The 19117-nt window shown below is 43.5% G+C and overlaps 1 protein-coding gene across 1 annotated transcript in view; it reads left to right on the forward strand.

Moving 5' to 3' along the window:
* The window catches only part of LOC112221659 (sodium channel protein type 8 subunit alpha), an 89543-nt gene that overhangs the window by 57078 nt on the left and 13348 nt on the right, over positions 1-19117 (forward strand). Inside the window, exons 13-21 of the mRNA XM_024383871.2 lie at positions 91-226; positions 2031-2269; positions 4477-4650; positions 5077-5433; positions 5693-6166; positions 7668-7788; positions 8017-8171; positions 9125-9298; positions 18093-18215. Of these exons, the coding sequence (XP_024239639.1) occupies positions 91-226; positions 2031-2269; positions 4477-4650; positions 5077-5433; positions 5693-6166; positions 7668-7788; positions 8017-8171; positions 9125-9298; positions 18093-18215 (1953 nt within the window). The remainder of the gene's footprint in view (positions 1-90; positions 227-2030; positions 2270-4476; positions 4651-5076; positions 5434-5692; positions 6167-7667; positions 7789-8016; positions 8172-9124; positions 9299-18092; positions 18216-19117) is intronic.

A 19117-nucleotide genomic window follows, 5' to 3' on the forward strand; every position in this document is an offset into this window, starting at 1 on the left:
ACATCCCTCCCTGGCCAGCGATGGCGCTGTGGGATGGTGTTCATGGTTTGACTACCATCAGTGCTTGATTCTTCTTCTTCCTCCTGGCAGCCCACTACTGAGGTTGAGGTGAAGAAGAAGCTGTCTGGTTCCCTGATGGTGTCTGTGGACCAGCTCAATACCTCCTTCGGAAGGAAAGAGCGGGCCAACAGTGTCATGAGCGTCATCACCAACACACTAGTGGAGGGTACTGTCCCTATACTATTCATACTATTAATTTCCCGACACTAACTAACTAGCTATTTCCATGCTCTATTGTTTTCAGCTGACAGTGTAAAACCAAAAAGTTTCAAATCTGATGTCGAAGAAAGGCAGATCTTTACTTCCCATATTTTCTTAGTCTAAACCTTAGACGCCCTTTTTTTTGGACAAACAGTTCTTTCTATTTCGCTATTTCTTTTTTTAACTGATTTAAGATAAGATTTTTACGTTAAGACTTTATTGATCCCCAAACGGGATTCAACTGAGGTGCCCTTCTCTCTCGTTGGACGAACAGTTCAACATCTCCTATATCTATATCTATATACACTACCGGTCAAACATTTTAGAACACCTACTCACTGAAGGGTTTGTCTTTATTTGTACTATTTTCTACATTGTAGAATATTGGTGAAGACATCAAAACTATGAAATAACAGGTATGGAACGTAGAAACTGAAAAAGTGTTAAACAAATCAAAATAAATGTGAGATTCTTCAAATTAGCCACCCTTTGCCTTGATGACAGCTTTGCACACTCTTGACATTCTCTCAACCAGCTTCACCTGGAATGCTTTTACAACAGTCTTGAAGGAGTTCCCACATATGCTGAGCACTTGTTGGCTGCTTTTCCTTCACTCTGCGGTTCGACTCATCCCAAACCATCTCAGTTAGGTTGAGGTCGGGTGATTATGGAGACCAGGTTATCTGATGCAGCACTCCATCACTCTCCTTCTTGGTCAAATATCCCTTACGCAACCTGAAGGTGTGTTGGGTCTTTGTCCTGTTGAAAAACAAATGATAGTCCTACCAGATGACAGTCCTGCAGAATGCTGTTGTATCCATGCTGGTTAAGTGAGCCTTGAATTCTAAATAAATCACAGACAGTGTCACCAGTAAATCACCATCACACCTCCTCCTCCATGCTTTGCGGTGGGAAATACACATGCGAACATCATCTGTTCACCCACACCGCGTCTCACAAAGACACTGCTGTTGGAACCAAAAATCTCCAACTTGGACTCCCGACCAAATGACAAATTTCCACCGGTCTAATGTCCACATTTTCCGTATTGACTTACCTTCATGTCTTAAAGTAATGATGGACTGTCATTTCTCTTTGTTTATTTGAGCTGTTCTTGCCATAATATGTACTTGGTCTTTTGTCAAATAGGGCTATCTTCTGTATACCCCCCTACCTTGTCACAACACAACTGATTGGCTCAAACACATTAAGAAGGAAAGAAATTCCACAAATGAACTTTTAACAAGGCACACCTGTTTATAGAAATGCATTCCAGATGACTACCTCATGAAACTGGTTGAGAGAATGCCAAGAGTGTCCAAAGCTGTCATCAAGGCAAAGGGTGGCTATTTGAAGAATCTCAAAATATTACATTTATTTAGATTTTTTTTAACACTTTTTTGGTTACTACATGATTCCATATTTCTTATTTCATAGTTCTGATGTCTTCACTATTATTCTACAATGTAGAAAATAGTACAAATAAAGAAAAACCCTTGTATGAGTAAGTGTTCTAAAACTATTGCTTGTCATTCTTGTACTTACAGACACACTGCATGACATACATATTATTACTACATAAACAGAACATATTATCATTATTTTATAACATGTATCTCTGTTTTCTTTCAAATACTTTGAGTGTTTCCTTAAGCCTGGCTGTAGCGCCAGGTGGGCAGGGACAGGATACGCGCTGTTGGAGACTATTCTATTATTTGGAGTTTTGATATATTCCTTTCCTGGCGTGGTCTCTTAATCAATTTTCTCAGAACTGGAGGAGTCTCAGCGTAGTTGTCCACCTTGCTGGTATAAGTTCTCCAACATCTTCCTCATCTGGGAGTGTTGTCCCATCTGGCTGAAGATCAAGGAGATTGTCAACCTGATCGTCATGGACCCTTTCGTGGACCTGGCCATCACCATCTGTATCGTCCTCAACACCCTCTTCATGGCCATGGAGCACTACCCCATGACCCCGCACTTTGAGGAGGTGCTGTCTGTGGGAAATCTGGTGAGGATCTCTTTTTTTTGTGTGTGTGGTATTTTACAGCCGTTATAAGCTGGTACTTAACAGGGCATTTTTTAACCTCATATTCACATGTAGACACTGGTATGGCGCTGTAGATAATGAATATGAGGTTAAAAAAGTGGTGAAGTGACACTTTAAAAAGTACTTTAAGCTGGTACTTCAAGTTAGTACTTTATTTGGTATTAACTTAGAAAGTATATGGTAACATTAGACACTTTCTAGTATTTAGCTCAAATAATTCAACCCACTTGATAGGACAGTCAGTAGAGGGGACGGGAAAGACAGGAGGAGAGTGTGTGTGTCAGACAGATTCATACGTGTGCACCTGGGGGCGGCCACACTAACTGCGAGCTAGACCACGATGTGACCACCGCAGGCCTCTCTCTCTCTCTCTCAACTCTCTGTCTTGTTTCCATTGTATATCCCATCATTGATAGTGTGTTCATTAAAAAACTGAACAGAATCTGGCATGTGATCATTATCTCATCCTTGTCGTGGTGCGTTGACAATGACATCTCCTCCTATAAGATCTATTCGCTTGTCGTCTGCTGAGAGAGCTGTGTTATTTTGGTACACATAATTGGCAGTTCTTTCATTGGCTATTCAAAGCTAAATGAAAACGTTCCCGGACCCCCTACCTACAGTGTCCCTGAATCTATACACATCTTCCTTGTGTCTTTCTCCTCTCTGCTCCTCTCCTCTCTCCTTCTCTCCCCCCTCCTCTCTCCCCATTTCTTACATGGGGCTGGTCTGTATACTGTAGGAGTCTCTCTCTCTCTCTCTGTCCTTTTTCCTTTCTCTCAACCCCCCTTATCATATGATTCTTCTGTGCTGCTATTTCCTTGTCCCATGCAGCAATCTGCTTCTCGCTGCCTGCTCTGTCTCTGTGCTGCATGCCAGGCTGGTGGGTGGCCCACATTAATATTTTATGCTGCCTGATCGATGAGCTCCCCTAAAATGGTGCCTGAAGAACGGCACTTTCTTTTCTGAAATCCCAACCTGGCCCTTTTTACAATTAGCATTTCTACAGGAACTGAGTCAAATTCCTGAGCTGCACATTCGGTTTCAGCATATTGCTTAGGGCCTTAAGCCTACTAGCTAATGCAAGCTAAAGCTATAGCAACTAGCTGATGCTGTTATCATGGATGCTATTAGAATTTCCACAGAAACACAGTAAAAGTAGAGCTAATGCACATAGGATTTTACTGTCTAGTTAGCATGTTAGCTAAAGCTACTAGTTCATGTTGTTAGCATGGATAGCATATTAGTAGAACACAGTCTCTCTTTCTGTGGTATGGTTAGGATATTGACATTAGCGGTTTGATCAATTTCCAGCAGCTGGAAAATGTATCACTTTCAGTAAATTGTGAGATCAGTCTTTTACATATTAGACCAGTGTGTGTTTGTTGTGAAATAATTTGTGATATTCAGCATCGGCAGTGTGTGTGTTCTGTTAGAGGTATTTTCATTCATGGGTTGGGTATAACCTTGAAGCATGAGTCATCTTCACGCACACAAATGCTCTCATGCACACACATACACACACATACACACACACACACACACACACACACACGCGCGCACACAAACACTGCACGGCCACGCCTTGATCTATGGACACCCAGGGTGTTACATCAGCTGACTCCATGATTAACTGTGACCTTTAGCCATTCATTAGACTCATTAGCAGAACACAGAGGTGTCACAGTGGCCTTACTGACTTCAGAGCAGCTGTAAGGAATGGAAAGTAATGATTTTAAGCACTGACTAGCCGGGCTAGTAAACCACAATTTCTACTAGCTTAGGTGACATTCTGCTAGCCAAATGTCTGCCCTGTGATGAAAATGTCACTGTCCTAAGGGAGCTAGTTTTGCACATTATGAATGTGAAGGCAGCCTACACAAGGGTCTTCTTTAGACAGAGAAACACACGCCATGGAGACATTGGAAATGCATTCAAAGAGACTCCAGAAAGCGTTCTTGAATCTTAATTGAAGTAAGTGCTAGCCTCTTGCTAGTGGGCTAATCTTAATTTCCATCTAAGGTAGTGCTCACCGCTAACTTTTTGAAAGAATTATCGTACCAGCTCAGTTCCTACAGTACGTCTGACCTCTGTTTGTCACTTTGGAAGGTAAATGTTTCCGTAGCAGCTACTCTAACTGACCTCTGACCTCTATTTGTCCCTGCCAGGTGTTCACAGGGATCTTTGCTGTGGAGATGTTTGCCAAGCTGGTTGCCATGGATCCTTACTACTACTTCCAGGAAGGGTGGAACTGCTTTGATGGCTTCATTGTGACCCTATCGTTAGTGGAGCTGGCATTGGCTGACGTGGAGGGGCTGTCCGTGCTCAGATCATTCCGATTGGTAATCTCTCTTTTAGCCCCTTCCTCCCCCCAAATGTACGTGTCTGTCAGTTGTGTACACAAATCATATCAATTCCACAGTGTGCATTGATTCACGTGCTGAATGATTACATGGTGTTGCTCAACTACAGCACTGTCTGTTGTAGTGTTACATTTACTTGTATGCAATACAACTTACTCTATATACTGCCTTACTAGTCTATGTACTGCTAGTTTTCATAATGACTACTTCTGCTCTATCAATTATCATACCAATACCCCAAGAGCCATTTCCGCAACCAGGACTATTGATCACTCAAACCCCAGCTGCTAATGAGTATTTTCCTCTCTCCCTTCTTCCATCATTCTCACATCCTCTCTTCCCCCCTCTCTCTCTCTCTTCCTCCCTCCCATCTCCATCACTCTCTTCCATGCCCCTCTCCCTCAGCTAAGAGTGTTTAAACTGGCCAAGTCATGGCCCACACTCAACATGCTGATCAAGATCATCGGTAACTCTGTTGGCGCCCTGGGAAACCTGACCCTCGTCTTAGCGCTCATCGTCTTCATCTTTGCCGTGGTCGGCATGCAGCTGTTCGGCAAGAACTACAAAGACTGTGTGTGTAAGATCGCCCTGGACTGTAAGCTGCCCCGCTGGCACATGCACGACTTCTTCCACTCGTTCCTGATGGTGTTCCGGGTGCTGTGCGGGGAGTGGATCGAGACCATGTGGGACTGTATGGAGGTGGCCGGACAGGGCATGTGTCTCATCGTCTTCATGATGGTCATGGTCATCGGGAACTTGGTGGTAAGTGTCCCCAGAGTGTATCTTTGTATACAATACTAGCCTTCCTGATGGTCCTCAAACCCCAGTCGCCATAACCGAGGGCGGTGACTGTAATCGCCGGCCCAAGAAACGTAACTCCCTGGGAGCAGTTTGCCGTCTTATGAACGGCAGGTTCGTTGCACTACACATACCAGGTCCCATGTGTACACACATCTCCGTTGGCCATACCAGTTCCACCCTCACGTCTGACCTAGTGTGTGCCTGATTCTCCTCCCTACAGGTGTTGAACCTTTTCCTTGCCTTGCTGCTGTCCTCGTTCAGCGCAGACAACTTAGCCGCAACAGATGACGACGGAGAGATGAACAACCTTCAGATCTCCGTCATCCGCATCAAGAAGGGCATCGCCTGGTTCAAGATCAAGCTGGCAGAGTTGGTGCTCAGCTTGACCAAGAAGCCGCCGGTGGAGGATGAACAGAAACCTTTAGACGACATGTACAACAAGAAACTGAACTGTATCGCCAACCACAGTGGTGTGGATATCAACCGCGACCTGGACTACACCAAGAATGGTAACGGCACCACTAGTGGTATAGGGAGCAGCGTCGGGAAGTACATGATCGACGAGGACCACATGTCCTTCATCCACAACCCGAACCTGACCGTGTGCGTTCCCATCGCGGTCGGAGAGTCCGACTTCGAGAACCTCAACACCGAGGACTTCAGTAGCGAGTCGGAGAACGAGAACAGCAAAGAGGTGAGTGAACAGAGAGTTAGAACCTGGTACCTCAATATGGCTCTGATGAAAAGTAGCACATAGCCAGGAATAGGGTGCCATTTTAGACAAACCCATAGTTTGTCTCTTGATAATGATGTCGTTGTAATGTTGTGGTAATGTTGTGGTAATGACGCAGGATGTCATTTGAAGATTATGTTGTAGTAATGTTGTGGTGTTTTTGCAGGGGGTAAGTAACGTTGTGGTTATGTTGTAATGTTGCAGCGATGCAGTAATGTTGCATGGGGGGGTAATGTTGTGGTCGCCAAATGGTGTGGTTATGTTGTGGTAATGTTGCATTAATGTGGTACTGCTTTGGTAATGTTGCGGCAGTCTTATTGTAGTGTTGCGGTAATGTTGTATCAATGCTTTGGTAATGTTGAGGTAATCTTATTGTAATGTTGTGGTGATGTAGTAATGTTGTAGTAATGCATTGCTCCATGGTTGCTGTTTTGTGGTCTCCTGGCGGTAAAGCACGGGTGTGGTCACCAGTTTAACATTAGTTTCCGCTGCCCAAGGCTCTTATTACTCATATATACACACACTCATATAGTAATGGCTACAGCTGTGGATGAAATGGATATCTGCTGACCTGTTTTTTTTTTTTTCTTAAAACGTTGCCAATACATTTAGCAGTATGGCTACAGTGGAGGGTTATTTGATATTCCACCCCTGTAGGCTACAGTACGTCTTAAATCTGTGGCATATCACAATGTTAGGAATTGCAGTCGGCTGCTGTGGCTTTGATATTTACAGTTAAGCCTCATCGTCTGTAGTTTTGCATTTTAAGGCAACTTGAATCGCTCATTGGAGGCTCTCGTTTAACATCTAGTGCTCGCTAATGCAATGTAAAGTCCAGGTGAATCACAACCAGGTCATTGGTACTCTGCTAGTCATGCCATGTGTTTCCTCAAGGTCATTTAGAACACGTCGAGCATGACAGATCACACACTCAGCATGTGGACATGGGTAGATCCAACTCATTGTGTGTACGACCAGAATGTATCTTAGCCCCAGGACTATGTCTACATCATCTTCTTCTTCATCCTTTAATCTTTGTATCGTCATCTGTCTGTCTACCTATATGAAGCCTCAGGGAGGTAGCTATTTATACATCGAGACAGGAAGTGAGACCCGCTGCAATGCACGCAGCAGTATGTATGAATGGCTGTGAGAGAGGTTTCGCTGTTTGTCATGTCTCTCTCTCTCTCTCTCTCTCGTCTGTCTCTCTCTGTGTACCAATAACCCAGGATCCATTGCTGCCGACAGGGCTATTGATCAGTCAACCTGCTGCTGATGATGTGTGTCTCTCTGTCCCTTGTCCTGTCATTCTCTCTCTGTGTGTTTTTGTGTCTGTGTGTCTCTCTGTCGCTCGCTCTCTGTCCCTCTCTCGCTCTGCGTCTGTCTGTATCTCTGTGCATGTGTGTGTGTGTGTGTGTGTGTGTGTGTGTGTGTGTGTGCGCATCTCTGTCTGTGTGTGTAGCTGGACGACACCAGCTCATCGGAGGGCAGCACCATAGACATCAAGCCTGATGTGGAGGTGGAGGCGGTGGTGGTGGAGGCTGTGGAAGAGTACCTAGACCCAGAAAACTGTTGGACACCTGGTAGGACTGCACCTTGCTCTTCCTTGTCCCGCCCCTCTGTGCCCTGCCCCGCCCCTCCCTGCTCTGCCACTCTGAACCACTCCTTGCCCTCCCTGCCCTAAACCATACCCTGACACTCCCTTGTGCCCCTCCCTGCCCTGCTCCTCCCAGTTCGTAATTCATACATTCTTTTCAATGCTTTAGTAACGGTATGATGTTGTGTGTTTGCTCCTGTCCCCTTCCGTACAGAGTGTATTATCAAGTATCCATGCTGCGACGTGCCCATCACTCACGGGTGGGGAAAATATTGGTGGTTCCTGAGAAAGACATGCTATCTAATTGTGGAGCATAACTGGTTCGAAACCGTCATTATCTTTATGATCCTACTCAGTAGTGGGGCCCTGGTAAGTCACAGTGTGGAACGTTAACACACACACAAAAAAATGCATGTTCACACACACAGTGAGACAGATAGGCTTTGGTCAAAATTTGTGCGCTAGAGAATAGTGTAGGGTGCCATTTCGGGCACAGAAAGGAGTGTGAGTGGAGAAGGCTGGCTATTTAAGGGCTGTGTTTCTCTCTGCTTGGCTTTAAGGACATAGGACACAACATGGACTGGTGCAGTCAGCAGGCCCAGTCACTGAAAAGGGTGGGGGAGGGGCCAAGCAGAAGCATCACAGCCAGTCACTGTACTAAAAGGGTGGGGGGCCGGGCAGGAGCATCTCAGCCAGTCACTGTACTAAGAAGGGTGGGGGATGTGCCGGGCAGGAGCATCTCAGCCAGTCACTGTACTAAGAAGGGTGGGAGGAGGGGCCAGGCAGGAGCATCTCAGCCTGTCACTGTTCTAAGGAGAGTGGGGGGGGGGCTGTGTACTACATAGGGAATAGGCTGCCATTTGAGACACATATGGACTCTCTCTGTGATTAATGGACTGTACCATTTATCTGAGAGGGGATCTAATGGACTGTGTGATTTATCAGATAGGATAGGCGGGGGGAATCTATTTCTGGTGCCAATGGAGCTATGTCCTCAGGCATGACGTCAAATCAGCAGGAATGGAATAGTGCAATCAATACTACATTTTTCCTGGGAATTTTAAATATTATTTTTTTTGTCATGATTGAGCAACAGAACCGTTGCTGTGTACATTTTCATCACTTTTAATGTAAATAGTCTGTTGACTTTATTGTGTTTCTAATCCTCCATGATTTGTTATATATTCATTGTTGTACTTATATGGCTGAGGCAAATGATAGGCTATGTATTTAAAATCTTTCAATAAATTCATCAATCCCAGAGCATGTTCGTTTTACCCACCAATTCAGCTGAAGATAACCGTGTATGTGCCTCCCCCCAGGCTTTTGAGGATGTGTACATCCAGCAGAGGAAGACCATCAGGACCATCTTGGAATACGCCGACAGTGTGTTCACATACATCTTTATCCTAGAGATGTTGCTCAAGTGGGTCGCCTACGGATTCCACAAGTACTTCACCAACGCCTGGTGCTGGCTCGACTTCTTTATTGTCGATGTAAGTAACATTTTCTGGTTCTTTACGGTAGATTTGGTAGCCATTTTGTATAGGCAGGATAGGAGGCTAGGACCTTAGAAATAGAGTTGACTTGAATGGGGAGGCCCATTCTAGGAATTCTATTTCTATGGCAACCGCACTCTGTTGAAGCAACATACTATACTGTGTACATTCTAAAACACTGCCTGTCATGTAGAGTTACAGTGAAAAACACACATTGTTATGTAAAAATAGATATATTCCATATATTATATATAGGGCCTATGGCGTGCTTTCAGTCACACAGTACACTGTTAAAGTAGCTGTCCAGTGTTTCCAGATTTCTATGAAATATGATCTATAATTAATTACAATATTCCTTCCAAATCTTTTTTTATTAAGTATGTTTGAAAAGCAGCTTTTTTGTGTTTGAATGGTGTGGGCGTACACCAACAACAGAATGGTGTGGGCGTATACCTGTCAATAAATAAATATTTTTTATGACAAGTAAACAGCTGATTGGCCAGTTCAGCCAATGAGACGTCTCAGACAAAAACATTATGTCATACTCTATGAGGAAATAGAAAACATTTTTTAAACGGTCTGTTTGTGACACAAGTTTGAGTTTTTTTTTTCGAATTTATGCTCTGGCAACAAATATGACTATAGGACGAGTTAACATCTCGATTTGAGTATGAGTTAACAGATGATGTGTTTTTAAAAGTGAGATTTTCACTGGACAGTTACTTTAAGTTATCCCTTATAGAGGTATTCGGTACTGTGATTCCTAACATAGGCTTCTATCTAACAGGGTGTGGTGTGGTATGGTAGGGGTTGGGAGGACAGATAGAGTAGTAAACAAACAGCAACTTCATGTTATGCAATGGGTGAGAAGACATGATGATATTCACATTAACAGAAAGTGTAGGATTCATCAATCTTACAATATCCAATATCCATATCCCAAGAGAACATGGAAGTGTTTACTATACCATGAGTTAGTCCATCAATTTTAAGTGAATCTATGTCTCTCACCACTTGCATCTCCATGAAGTAATTTCTCTCTCTCTCTGTTTACTTGGTTTCTTGTCAATCTGCAATGCTTGAATATGAACGGCAATTCTCTGTTTGTGAGTTTGGCTATTATGTACCTTCGTGTGCGATGAAGCAAGGAATTGTGCGCTCTCTGTTTCCCCATCATGTGCAAATAGAAACCAATTCTATTGTTTTATGACATAACAGCGGTTAGAAAAATGATTCAAATTTGATGACAATGATATTGGAATGTGAATGCTGGTAGCTAAGCAGCAGTACAAATTGGAATCAATCAGCCAATCAATAACAAGATTATTGATCAACATATTCAAGCAATGCTCAGCAACAACAGGGTATGCATCCTCTACTGTCCTCTACCATGTCTCTGACCTGTCTACAGTGCAATCTACTGTATGTCTAATGTACTGGATGTCTTTTATATATCTGTGTTATTGGTCATTCTCTGCCCCTTCTGTGACACAACTCTTGACAGTCTTTGGAACAGTGGAATTTCTTTAATTCCGTTATTAAATTCTAAGTTGATTAATTCATTCTAAATGAATCCAGGACCATTGAATTGATTAGTTATGGGAATGATAATTCACGGTTGGTTGCTTTAACAGTAATATATATATATATATATATATATAAAACAGGCAGAGAAATTCCTTCAGACTTGAAAGTTGACGCCTCAGCAAGGGGCATTGAGTAATGTCATGGTGCCAAGATATGATCCAATCCCCTGACTGAACTGTGTCTGTGGTGTGGAAATCCTGCTTCGATGGTCAGATTTGGCCAATGACCTTGGTTCTTACCTTGCCATTGGAAAGATGAAGAAGCTCTCTTCTGTGTGTTGTTGAACTCTTACCTCTGTCCTTGAACTAACCACCTCTCAACAGTCGCCGACACACTGTTTGTGTGGTCCAGACCAAGCCATCTCTGTCTGACAGGAGTTCTATCTGACCCCTAATGGTTGGAGGTTAGATATGATCAGTGGAGGCTGGTGAGGGAAGGACGGCTCATAGTAATAGCTGGAATGGAATGGTATCAAACACATTGATGGAATTACGTGTTTGATACCATTCCGTTCCAGCCATTACCGTGAGCCCGTCCTCCAATTTAAAGTGCCACCAGCCGCCACTGGAGATGATACAGTATGAGAATGTGACTGTTGACCCCATAGAGATCCTGTGATTCTCTATGTATTTCCGTGGTTGACCCATCTATTCTTAAACACCGAACAAACACTGCTGAGACGCACCGAAAAGACAAACGGCGAAAAGCAGCGGGTGGCCGTGCTCTGTTAGCGAACACCTGCTGGGTGTCAACGAACGGTGGTGATACAATATGTAGACTCGAAATGAACAGAAAATGACGCCCGCCCGCTGTTTTTAGCCGTTGGTAGTCATGGTGTGTTTTGGCCTTTACGGTCACAGTATGCTTGACTTTACAATAGGCTGTATTGATTGGCATCAGCCATTGTCAGAGTTAAAGGCATGTTATACCGATCTCATTTTAGTACAGTTACTTCCTTTTCATGCCTTTTAAAATGACATTGTTACTCAGTAAATCCCTAAGGAATAATCAACTTGAATGAATTAGTCTTTTTGCTAACTAATTTCAGTCGTTGTTAATGTCAAACATGTTCCAGATATGGTGCTGTTTTATGTACAGTAGTAACTGCGGTAGAATATAGTTAACACTAACCTAAAACGTACCGTAGTTTACAAAACAATCATGTAAAACACAAGACACCTTACCTTCAGTGTTGATTCTGGTAGAACAAATTCTACCTAAATCTAATTGAAGTCCTATATGTACCCCACAGAGTTAGTGACCCCTCTATGGACTGACTGACTCCAATGTAACCCACGACCCAGAGCCATTGATATACACTACAATAGAGTTAGGTGGTGAGTTTGGTGCCACTATGGGGTTCTATCAGAACACTTCACCAAACTCTGTATATTGATGGCTCTACCACGCCCCTCCCCAACCCCTTCTTTACCCACAACCCTCGGCTTCAGCCCGAGCCAACAGGGTTGTGATGCACAGAGCTGCAGTGTGTTCATTGTTGCGGTGTGAACCAACACTTGGGAGGATGGCCGTACTGTACTACGGCTGTACAGTGGCCTACATTTCCCAAGATGCACTTGGGATGGTCGTATGGTATGGGGACCGACAATTCCCTCCCAAGCTGTCAATGTTTGACAACAAAGTGTGACATACCCCCAACCCCTATACCCCCTCCCTCCCTCGACCCAACCCCCACCCCCCTCCTGTCCTCCTTAAAGTCTTACGCTTCCTCTTACCCCAGGAATGTTGTGAGTGACCTTTGACCTTGTGCTGAGGTGATGATGTAATGATGGTGGCAGCCAGTTGGTAAGTTTGGTCCTCCAGACTGGCAAACAAGCAGTCAGTCCCTCTTAAAATGCTGCTGTGCCTCACCGAGTCTAGGTCGTCCTGGGTAGTCCGTCTGTTTGTGGCCTGTCTGTGACTCTACTGTCTGTCATTGTCACTGTGATGTCTGTGGTTTGGTTTGGAGTTAACCATGTCTCTCTGTGGGCACCATCAGAAGGGGGACACCATCATTGCTTAAGTTTATACGAGCATGAATTACTCTCTGTGTGTGTGTGCGTGTTTATCTGTTCCACATTCCTTTTGTGTTTTGATATATTTCTGTTGAGTTATATTTTCATTGGCCTCTCTGGTTCTTGATTTGTATTTTAGAAATGTGAAGAGCAAATGTGATACAGTAGAATTACTATGAGAAGACAGAATAACTTACTGGGCCCTTGCTTTGTTTAGCCATACATTACTTACCTCTAGACTATTTGGTCCAAAAGTTGAAGAATAGATTTTTGATCAAATCAGGTGCTTTACATTGTTAAGAAAACAGTCAGTTACAGTACACCGCTATCTTAATGACACTATCTTAATAATACAGTACAGTATTTCTTTGGATACCAACGTTTTTATGCAGGACTCAGTACTCTTCAATTATATAACCACAGTGCTGTAAGGTAGAATCTAGATCAAAACAAATCCTTCTAGTAAAGCTAGTAGCCAGTCGAGTTTGGGGATGGAGTCGTTACGTAATAGCGGAATGAGGCTGGATCCATCCATCCATCCTTTTATTTTATAAGACATTTAGCCATTTTCATCATTGTTGTTTTTGTTCTGTTTGATTTTAGTTTCCGTTGTCTTTCTGTTTTTCTTTCTGTTTCTGTTCCACTGTTCCTCATTGGATCACAGCCCAGAGATGTGATTGGCCTTGCCTTGCAGAGCTCGACGCTGATTCGCTGAGGGCTGCCACACCCACACAGCAGGCCCCTTGATCTCTAAGGGGGAGGGGCACTCCAAGGGGTCAGGCTGAGGCTGAAGGTGACAAATACCCCAAATACTGTGACGGTAGAATAAAGGCAAAATCTTTATTTTATTTTTGTGTATCTGTTTAAAAGAAGCACAATGGAAATAAGTCAGTGACTTATCCTTGAAATGTGTTTTTTTCTCTCGAAATGATTAAGAAATTCAATCAATTTATCATCGCCATGATCATACAGCTTGCTGGGTTATTATACAGCTATACTGATTATTAACAAATGGGAGGTCCTCAACTAAAAGAATTGAGCCACCTAGAATCTGATGGAATCGTGTGTAATATACAGGTCATACGGAGTCCTGGAGACTCAGGAGCCCTTGAACCACATAACCCAGAGATGACTCATCATGAGTCACGTGTCCAGTGGTGAGTTCCATGCCGATAGCTTCATCGCCGTCAACTGGAATGACCAGAGTGCCATTGTACGTAGTATATCAGTTTTCATTGACTGTAGTACCGCCAATGGCCTTAAAATCGAAATAAAGATTTTGCCTTTGTTAGAATCCCCCCTCTATCTGTGACTGGTCTGGTCAGCTTTGGATGTTGTGTTCTTTGCAGTGAGTTTGACCAGTATGGTCTGGTTGGCTGGTTGGAGGTGCCTTCACATGTTTTTACTGTGCACCACTGTTTTCCCTTTGTTAAGGAACTGGTGCTCTCTCTCTTCCCAGTCTCACCACCTGAACAATGGCAGTGTGAGAGATCGGGCCAAACTTTTTGTGTTTGCCGTTCTAAGAACTATTAGATGGACATCTGTAATGTTGAATCAATGAGATACTGAAGTACCATTTAGACACGTCAGGGTGGGGGGTCAATTCTATTTCAATTCAGGAAGTAAACGGAAATGACTAATGATGAAAATTGACATTGTAATTTCAGTTTACTTCCTAAATTGACAGAAAAAGCCATTGCCACAACTGGCCTTGCTCTCCTCTCTTCACTATATGCCTACTGGTTCTGCTTTCCAGACTCATGGTACTCCGACCCCAATTGTGTCTGAGATACAACAGGAAGTGGCTACTGTACAGGCCTACTGGTCACAGCAGCTCCCCTTCATCTTCTAATGACAGACATTGCCTCCTTGAGGTGACCTCATCATTCCTTAACACCCTTCCCTCGCTTCTATACAGTGCATACAGTATGTGCTGCTGCCTATTTATCACCAGACTGTCCTGTTAATGATGACTCTGCAAAAGCTCCCTTTCCACCGAGTGTCTAATCTGACGCTTGAACTTAGTACCAAGGTTACTAGTCCATTTCCATAGGCTAAAACAGAGCTTAGAGAGTCTGAGGCCCAGCTCTGGGCTAAAGCACTTACTGAGCGGTCCAATGCATTATTATCTAGCTATATTACAAAACCTCTGAGATGGAAGCAATTAATTTGTTGACTGTCGGTATGTTGCCTTTCTATGAATGATAAATGTGAAGAATGATGACTAATCAATATTTAAAGTGTCAAGCTTAGGGGAATTGTTTGTGTTGATTACAGAAAAGTCACTGCTGTAAACGTTTATTTTTGGCTAGTGTTATCCCCCAAAATCATGTTTGCAAGTACAAATAAAACCTGATTAACGCTCATGAATTTAAAAAAATAAATATTTAAAAATAAAAGAACTTGGGCCTCCCGGGTGGCGCAGTGGTTAAGGGCGCTGTACTGCAGCGCCAGCTGTGCCACCAGAGACTCTGGGTTCGCGCCCCGCTCTGTCGTAAACGGCCGCGACCGGGAGGTCCATGGGGCGACGTACAATTGGCCTAGCGTCCTCCGGGTTAGGGAGAGTTTGGCCGGTAGGGATATCCTTGTCTCATCGCGCACCAGCGACTCCTGTGGCGGGCCGGGCGTAGTGCGGCTAAACACCTGCCAGGTGCACGGTGTTTCCTCCGACACATTGGTGCGGCTGGCTTCCGGGTTGGATGCGCGCTGTGTTAAGAAGCAGTGCGGCTTGGTTGGGTTGTGTATTGGAGGACGCATGACTTTCATGACCTTCGTCTCCCCCGAGCCCTTACGGGAGTTGTAGCAATGAGACAAGATAGTAGCTACTAAATAATTGGATACCACGAAATTGGGGAGAAAAAGGGGTAAAATTCAAAAATATATTAACATTTTCATTTTTTAAAGAACTCGGACCCCATGACTGAGTGGCAGCTGCGGTACTGTGTGTGAGAGTGGGGGAGCAAGGTGGAGCTATTTATTTATTTTTATTTCACCTTTATTTAACCAGGTAGGCTAGTTGAGAACAAGTTCTCATTTGCAACTGCGACCTGGCCAAGATAAAGCGTAGCAATTCGACACATACAACAACACAGAGTAACAAAAAATACAGTCAATAATACAGTAGAACAAAAGAAAACAAAAAGTCTATATACAATGAGTGCAAATGAAGTAAGTTAAGGAAATAAATAGGTCATGGTGGCGAAGTAATTACAATATAGCAATTAAACACTGGAATGGTAGATCGGCAGAAGATGAATGTGCAAGTAGAGATACTGGGGTGCAAAGGAGCAAGATAAATAAATAAAATAAATAAATACAGTATGGGGATGAGGTAGGTAGATAGATGGGCTGTTTACAGATGGGCTATGTACAGGTGCAGTGATCTGTGAGCTGCTCTGACAGCTGGTGCTTAAAGTTAGTGAGGGAGATGTGAGTCTCCAGCTTCAGAGATTTTTGCAGTTCGTTCCAGTCATGGGCAGCAGAGAACTTGAAGGAAAGACGACCAAAGACGACCAGATATACCTGCTGGAGCGCGTGCTACGAGTGGGTGCTGCTATGGTGACCAGTGAGCTGAGATAAGGCGGGGCTTTACCTAGTAGAGACTTGTAGATAACCTGTAGCCAGTGGGTTTGGCGACGAGTATGAAGCGAGGGCCAACCAACGAGAGCGTACAGGTCGCAATGGTGGGTAGTGTATGGGGCTTTGGTGACAAAACGGATGGCACTGTGATAGACTGCATCCAGTTTGTTGAGTAGAGTGTTGGAGGCTATTTTATAGATGACATCATCAAAGTCGAGGATCGGTAGGATGGTCAGTTTTACGGGGGTATGTTTGGCAGCATGAGGGAAGGATGCTTTGTTGTGAAATAGGAAGACATTTCTAGATGTAATTTTGGATTGGAGATGCTTAATGTGAGTCTGGATGGAGAGTTTACAGTCTAACCAGACACCTAGGTATTTGTAGTTGTCCACATATTCTAAGTCACAACCGTCCAGTGTAGTGATGCTGGGCGTGTGGGCAGGTGTGGGCAGCGATCAGTTGAAGAGCATGCATTTGGTTTTACTTGCATTTAAGAGCAGTTGGAGGCCACGGAAGGAGAGTTGTATGGCATTGAAGCTCACTTAGCCCTGACAAATCCTTTCAGTACTTCACAAGTGCATAGCTTAGGGGTTGATTTGGTGTTGGGCCATTGTGTGTGAGAGTGGGGGAGAAGCACCTGTTTCTTTGAGGTTGTGTGTTGTTACCTGTTCCTGTGTGTAACTCTACTGTACTCAGTGTCTCTCCAGTGGTCCTTTAAGTGCCATCCAGTGCCAAATAACTAATGTGTCCAATCTCCCCTTAACCCTCTATCCCAACCCTTTACTACTGTCAGTGTGTGGTTAACTGTATGAATTGTATGTGGCTCCTATTTGATTATAATGCTGTGTGAATATGATAAGGAGATTTTTGGCAAATCAAAATGACGTACATGTACATATTTACCTGTATTCTTTCTCTTAGGTTCCGTTAAGTTTGTCTGTCTTAAATTATATGGGATATTATGCCTCAGCCGAGCGCGACAGACATGGAGAGACAATGTTAGAGGGGCCAGGGTAAGGTTCCACAAGTCTGTTGGGTTTTTATATTAACTTCTACAGGTTGTAACCTCTCTCCTTTCCTCCCTCCCTCCCTCTTCCTCCTCCTCCTCCTCCTCCTCCCCGGTCCCCTTCGTTCGCCTGTCTGTATCTGTACTGAATCAGTCGTGTGCTGTGGCAAAACATTTTGGCCTATTTTTCCCTTCCTTTGAGTCTTATGTATTTCTCTTTCTCCTCTTTTTCTCTCTCTCTCTCTCAACCACAAGTTTCTTTGCAGGTACAAAGGAGTTTGTCAAGTCTCGTCCAACTGCCCTAAAATTACAGAAACAAACCCCTCCTCCTGCGGCCTACCTACTACTGCTACTAAAACACTACGCACATAAAACCTATACTAAACATTGACCTTCTCTCTCAATGTATATACATATATAAATGCAATATTATACATGTATATACATACATATAGATTTATGTGTGTATGTCAAGCAACTCTCTCCACCCAATGCCAGCCCTATTGCTCCAAGGGCTCTCGTCTGAGTCTCTCTTCTACTTTTAGAGAATATTCTCACTACTTCTAACAGTTTGGAACTCTTTTGCTTCTCTGTTTGTGTGTAGGTGTCTATAATCAGTCTGGTAGCTAATGCACTGGGCTACTCGGATCTAGGTCCTATTAAATCACTAAGGACACTAAGGGCCTTGAGACCCCTCAGAGCCTTGTCGCGTTTTGAAGGGATGAGGGTAAGATCCAGAAGCTAAGCAGCTGATCCTTACGCATGCCCATTCAACAGTTCATTAAAGCATGCTAGGAACTGAAATATTTTCCAAAAAGTAACCAAACTCAATTTTTTTTTAAATGACAAAAAATGATACATTTATTTATTGGGGGATTTTTTTTAATAGTAACTTGAAGAAAATAGTCAAGACAAGAAGTCATCTTTTCATGCACACAAATCCTGTACCATACTTTACACATACAATGTATATATAGATATATATACGCACACGTCATGATGCAGCTGGAAGTGTAAAGTAATGTTAAATAGTAATGCTACAAAGTTATACAGTATTACCAGCAGGAACTATTTCCCTGGTTTCAATTGAATAAAAAAATATAAATACTAATTCATATTTTCAGTATTACTGCTATGAACAGAAAGAAAATAACAAAAAAGAGTGAACTAGAGGGACGTCACAAAGCTGCCTCATCACATAAAAACGAGTGAAATGAACTGTTATTTTTTTTTGTTTTAATGATTGGCTCGAGGGATAAGATAAAAATTTATGTTAGTCAACACTACATGTCAACAAAGCCAAACTACATTTCAAAGCCAAACTACATTTCAAAGCCAAACTACATTTCATGGAACATTTGAATCAACAATTGGCTGTTCATTTGGCCTGATTCTCAATCTCTGCTTTTAATCGAGAAGCCCCCCCCCCGCACCCCTACCACCACCTGTCCCCAGTTCCCCTAACCCACCCCGACTCTCACCCCAACCACTATACCCACCCTATCATTTAACACATCTATCTGGCACAGATAACAACCAGTAGGAACCAGGTACCTGGTGGTAAAGACAGGTTACAACTGGTTGTTGTCACCCCTAGTCCCTCTTTCTCTCTATCACATGTAGTCCCTT

Source organism: Oncorhynchus tshawytscha, linkage group LG22, assembly GCF_018296145.1.
Source record: "Oncorhynchus tshawytscha isolate Ot180627B linkage group LG22, Otsh_v2.0, whole genome shotgun sequence".
NCBI classification, from domain to species: domain Eukaryota; kingdom Metazoa; phylum Chordata; class Actinopteri; order Salmoniformes; family Salmonidae; genus Oncorhynchus; species Oncorhynchus tshawytscha.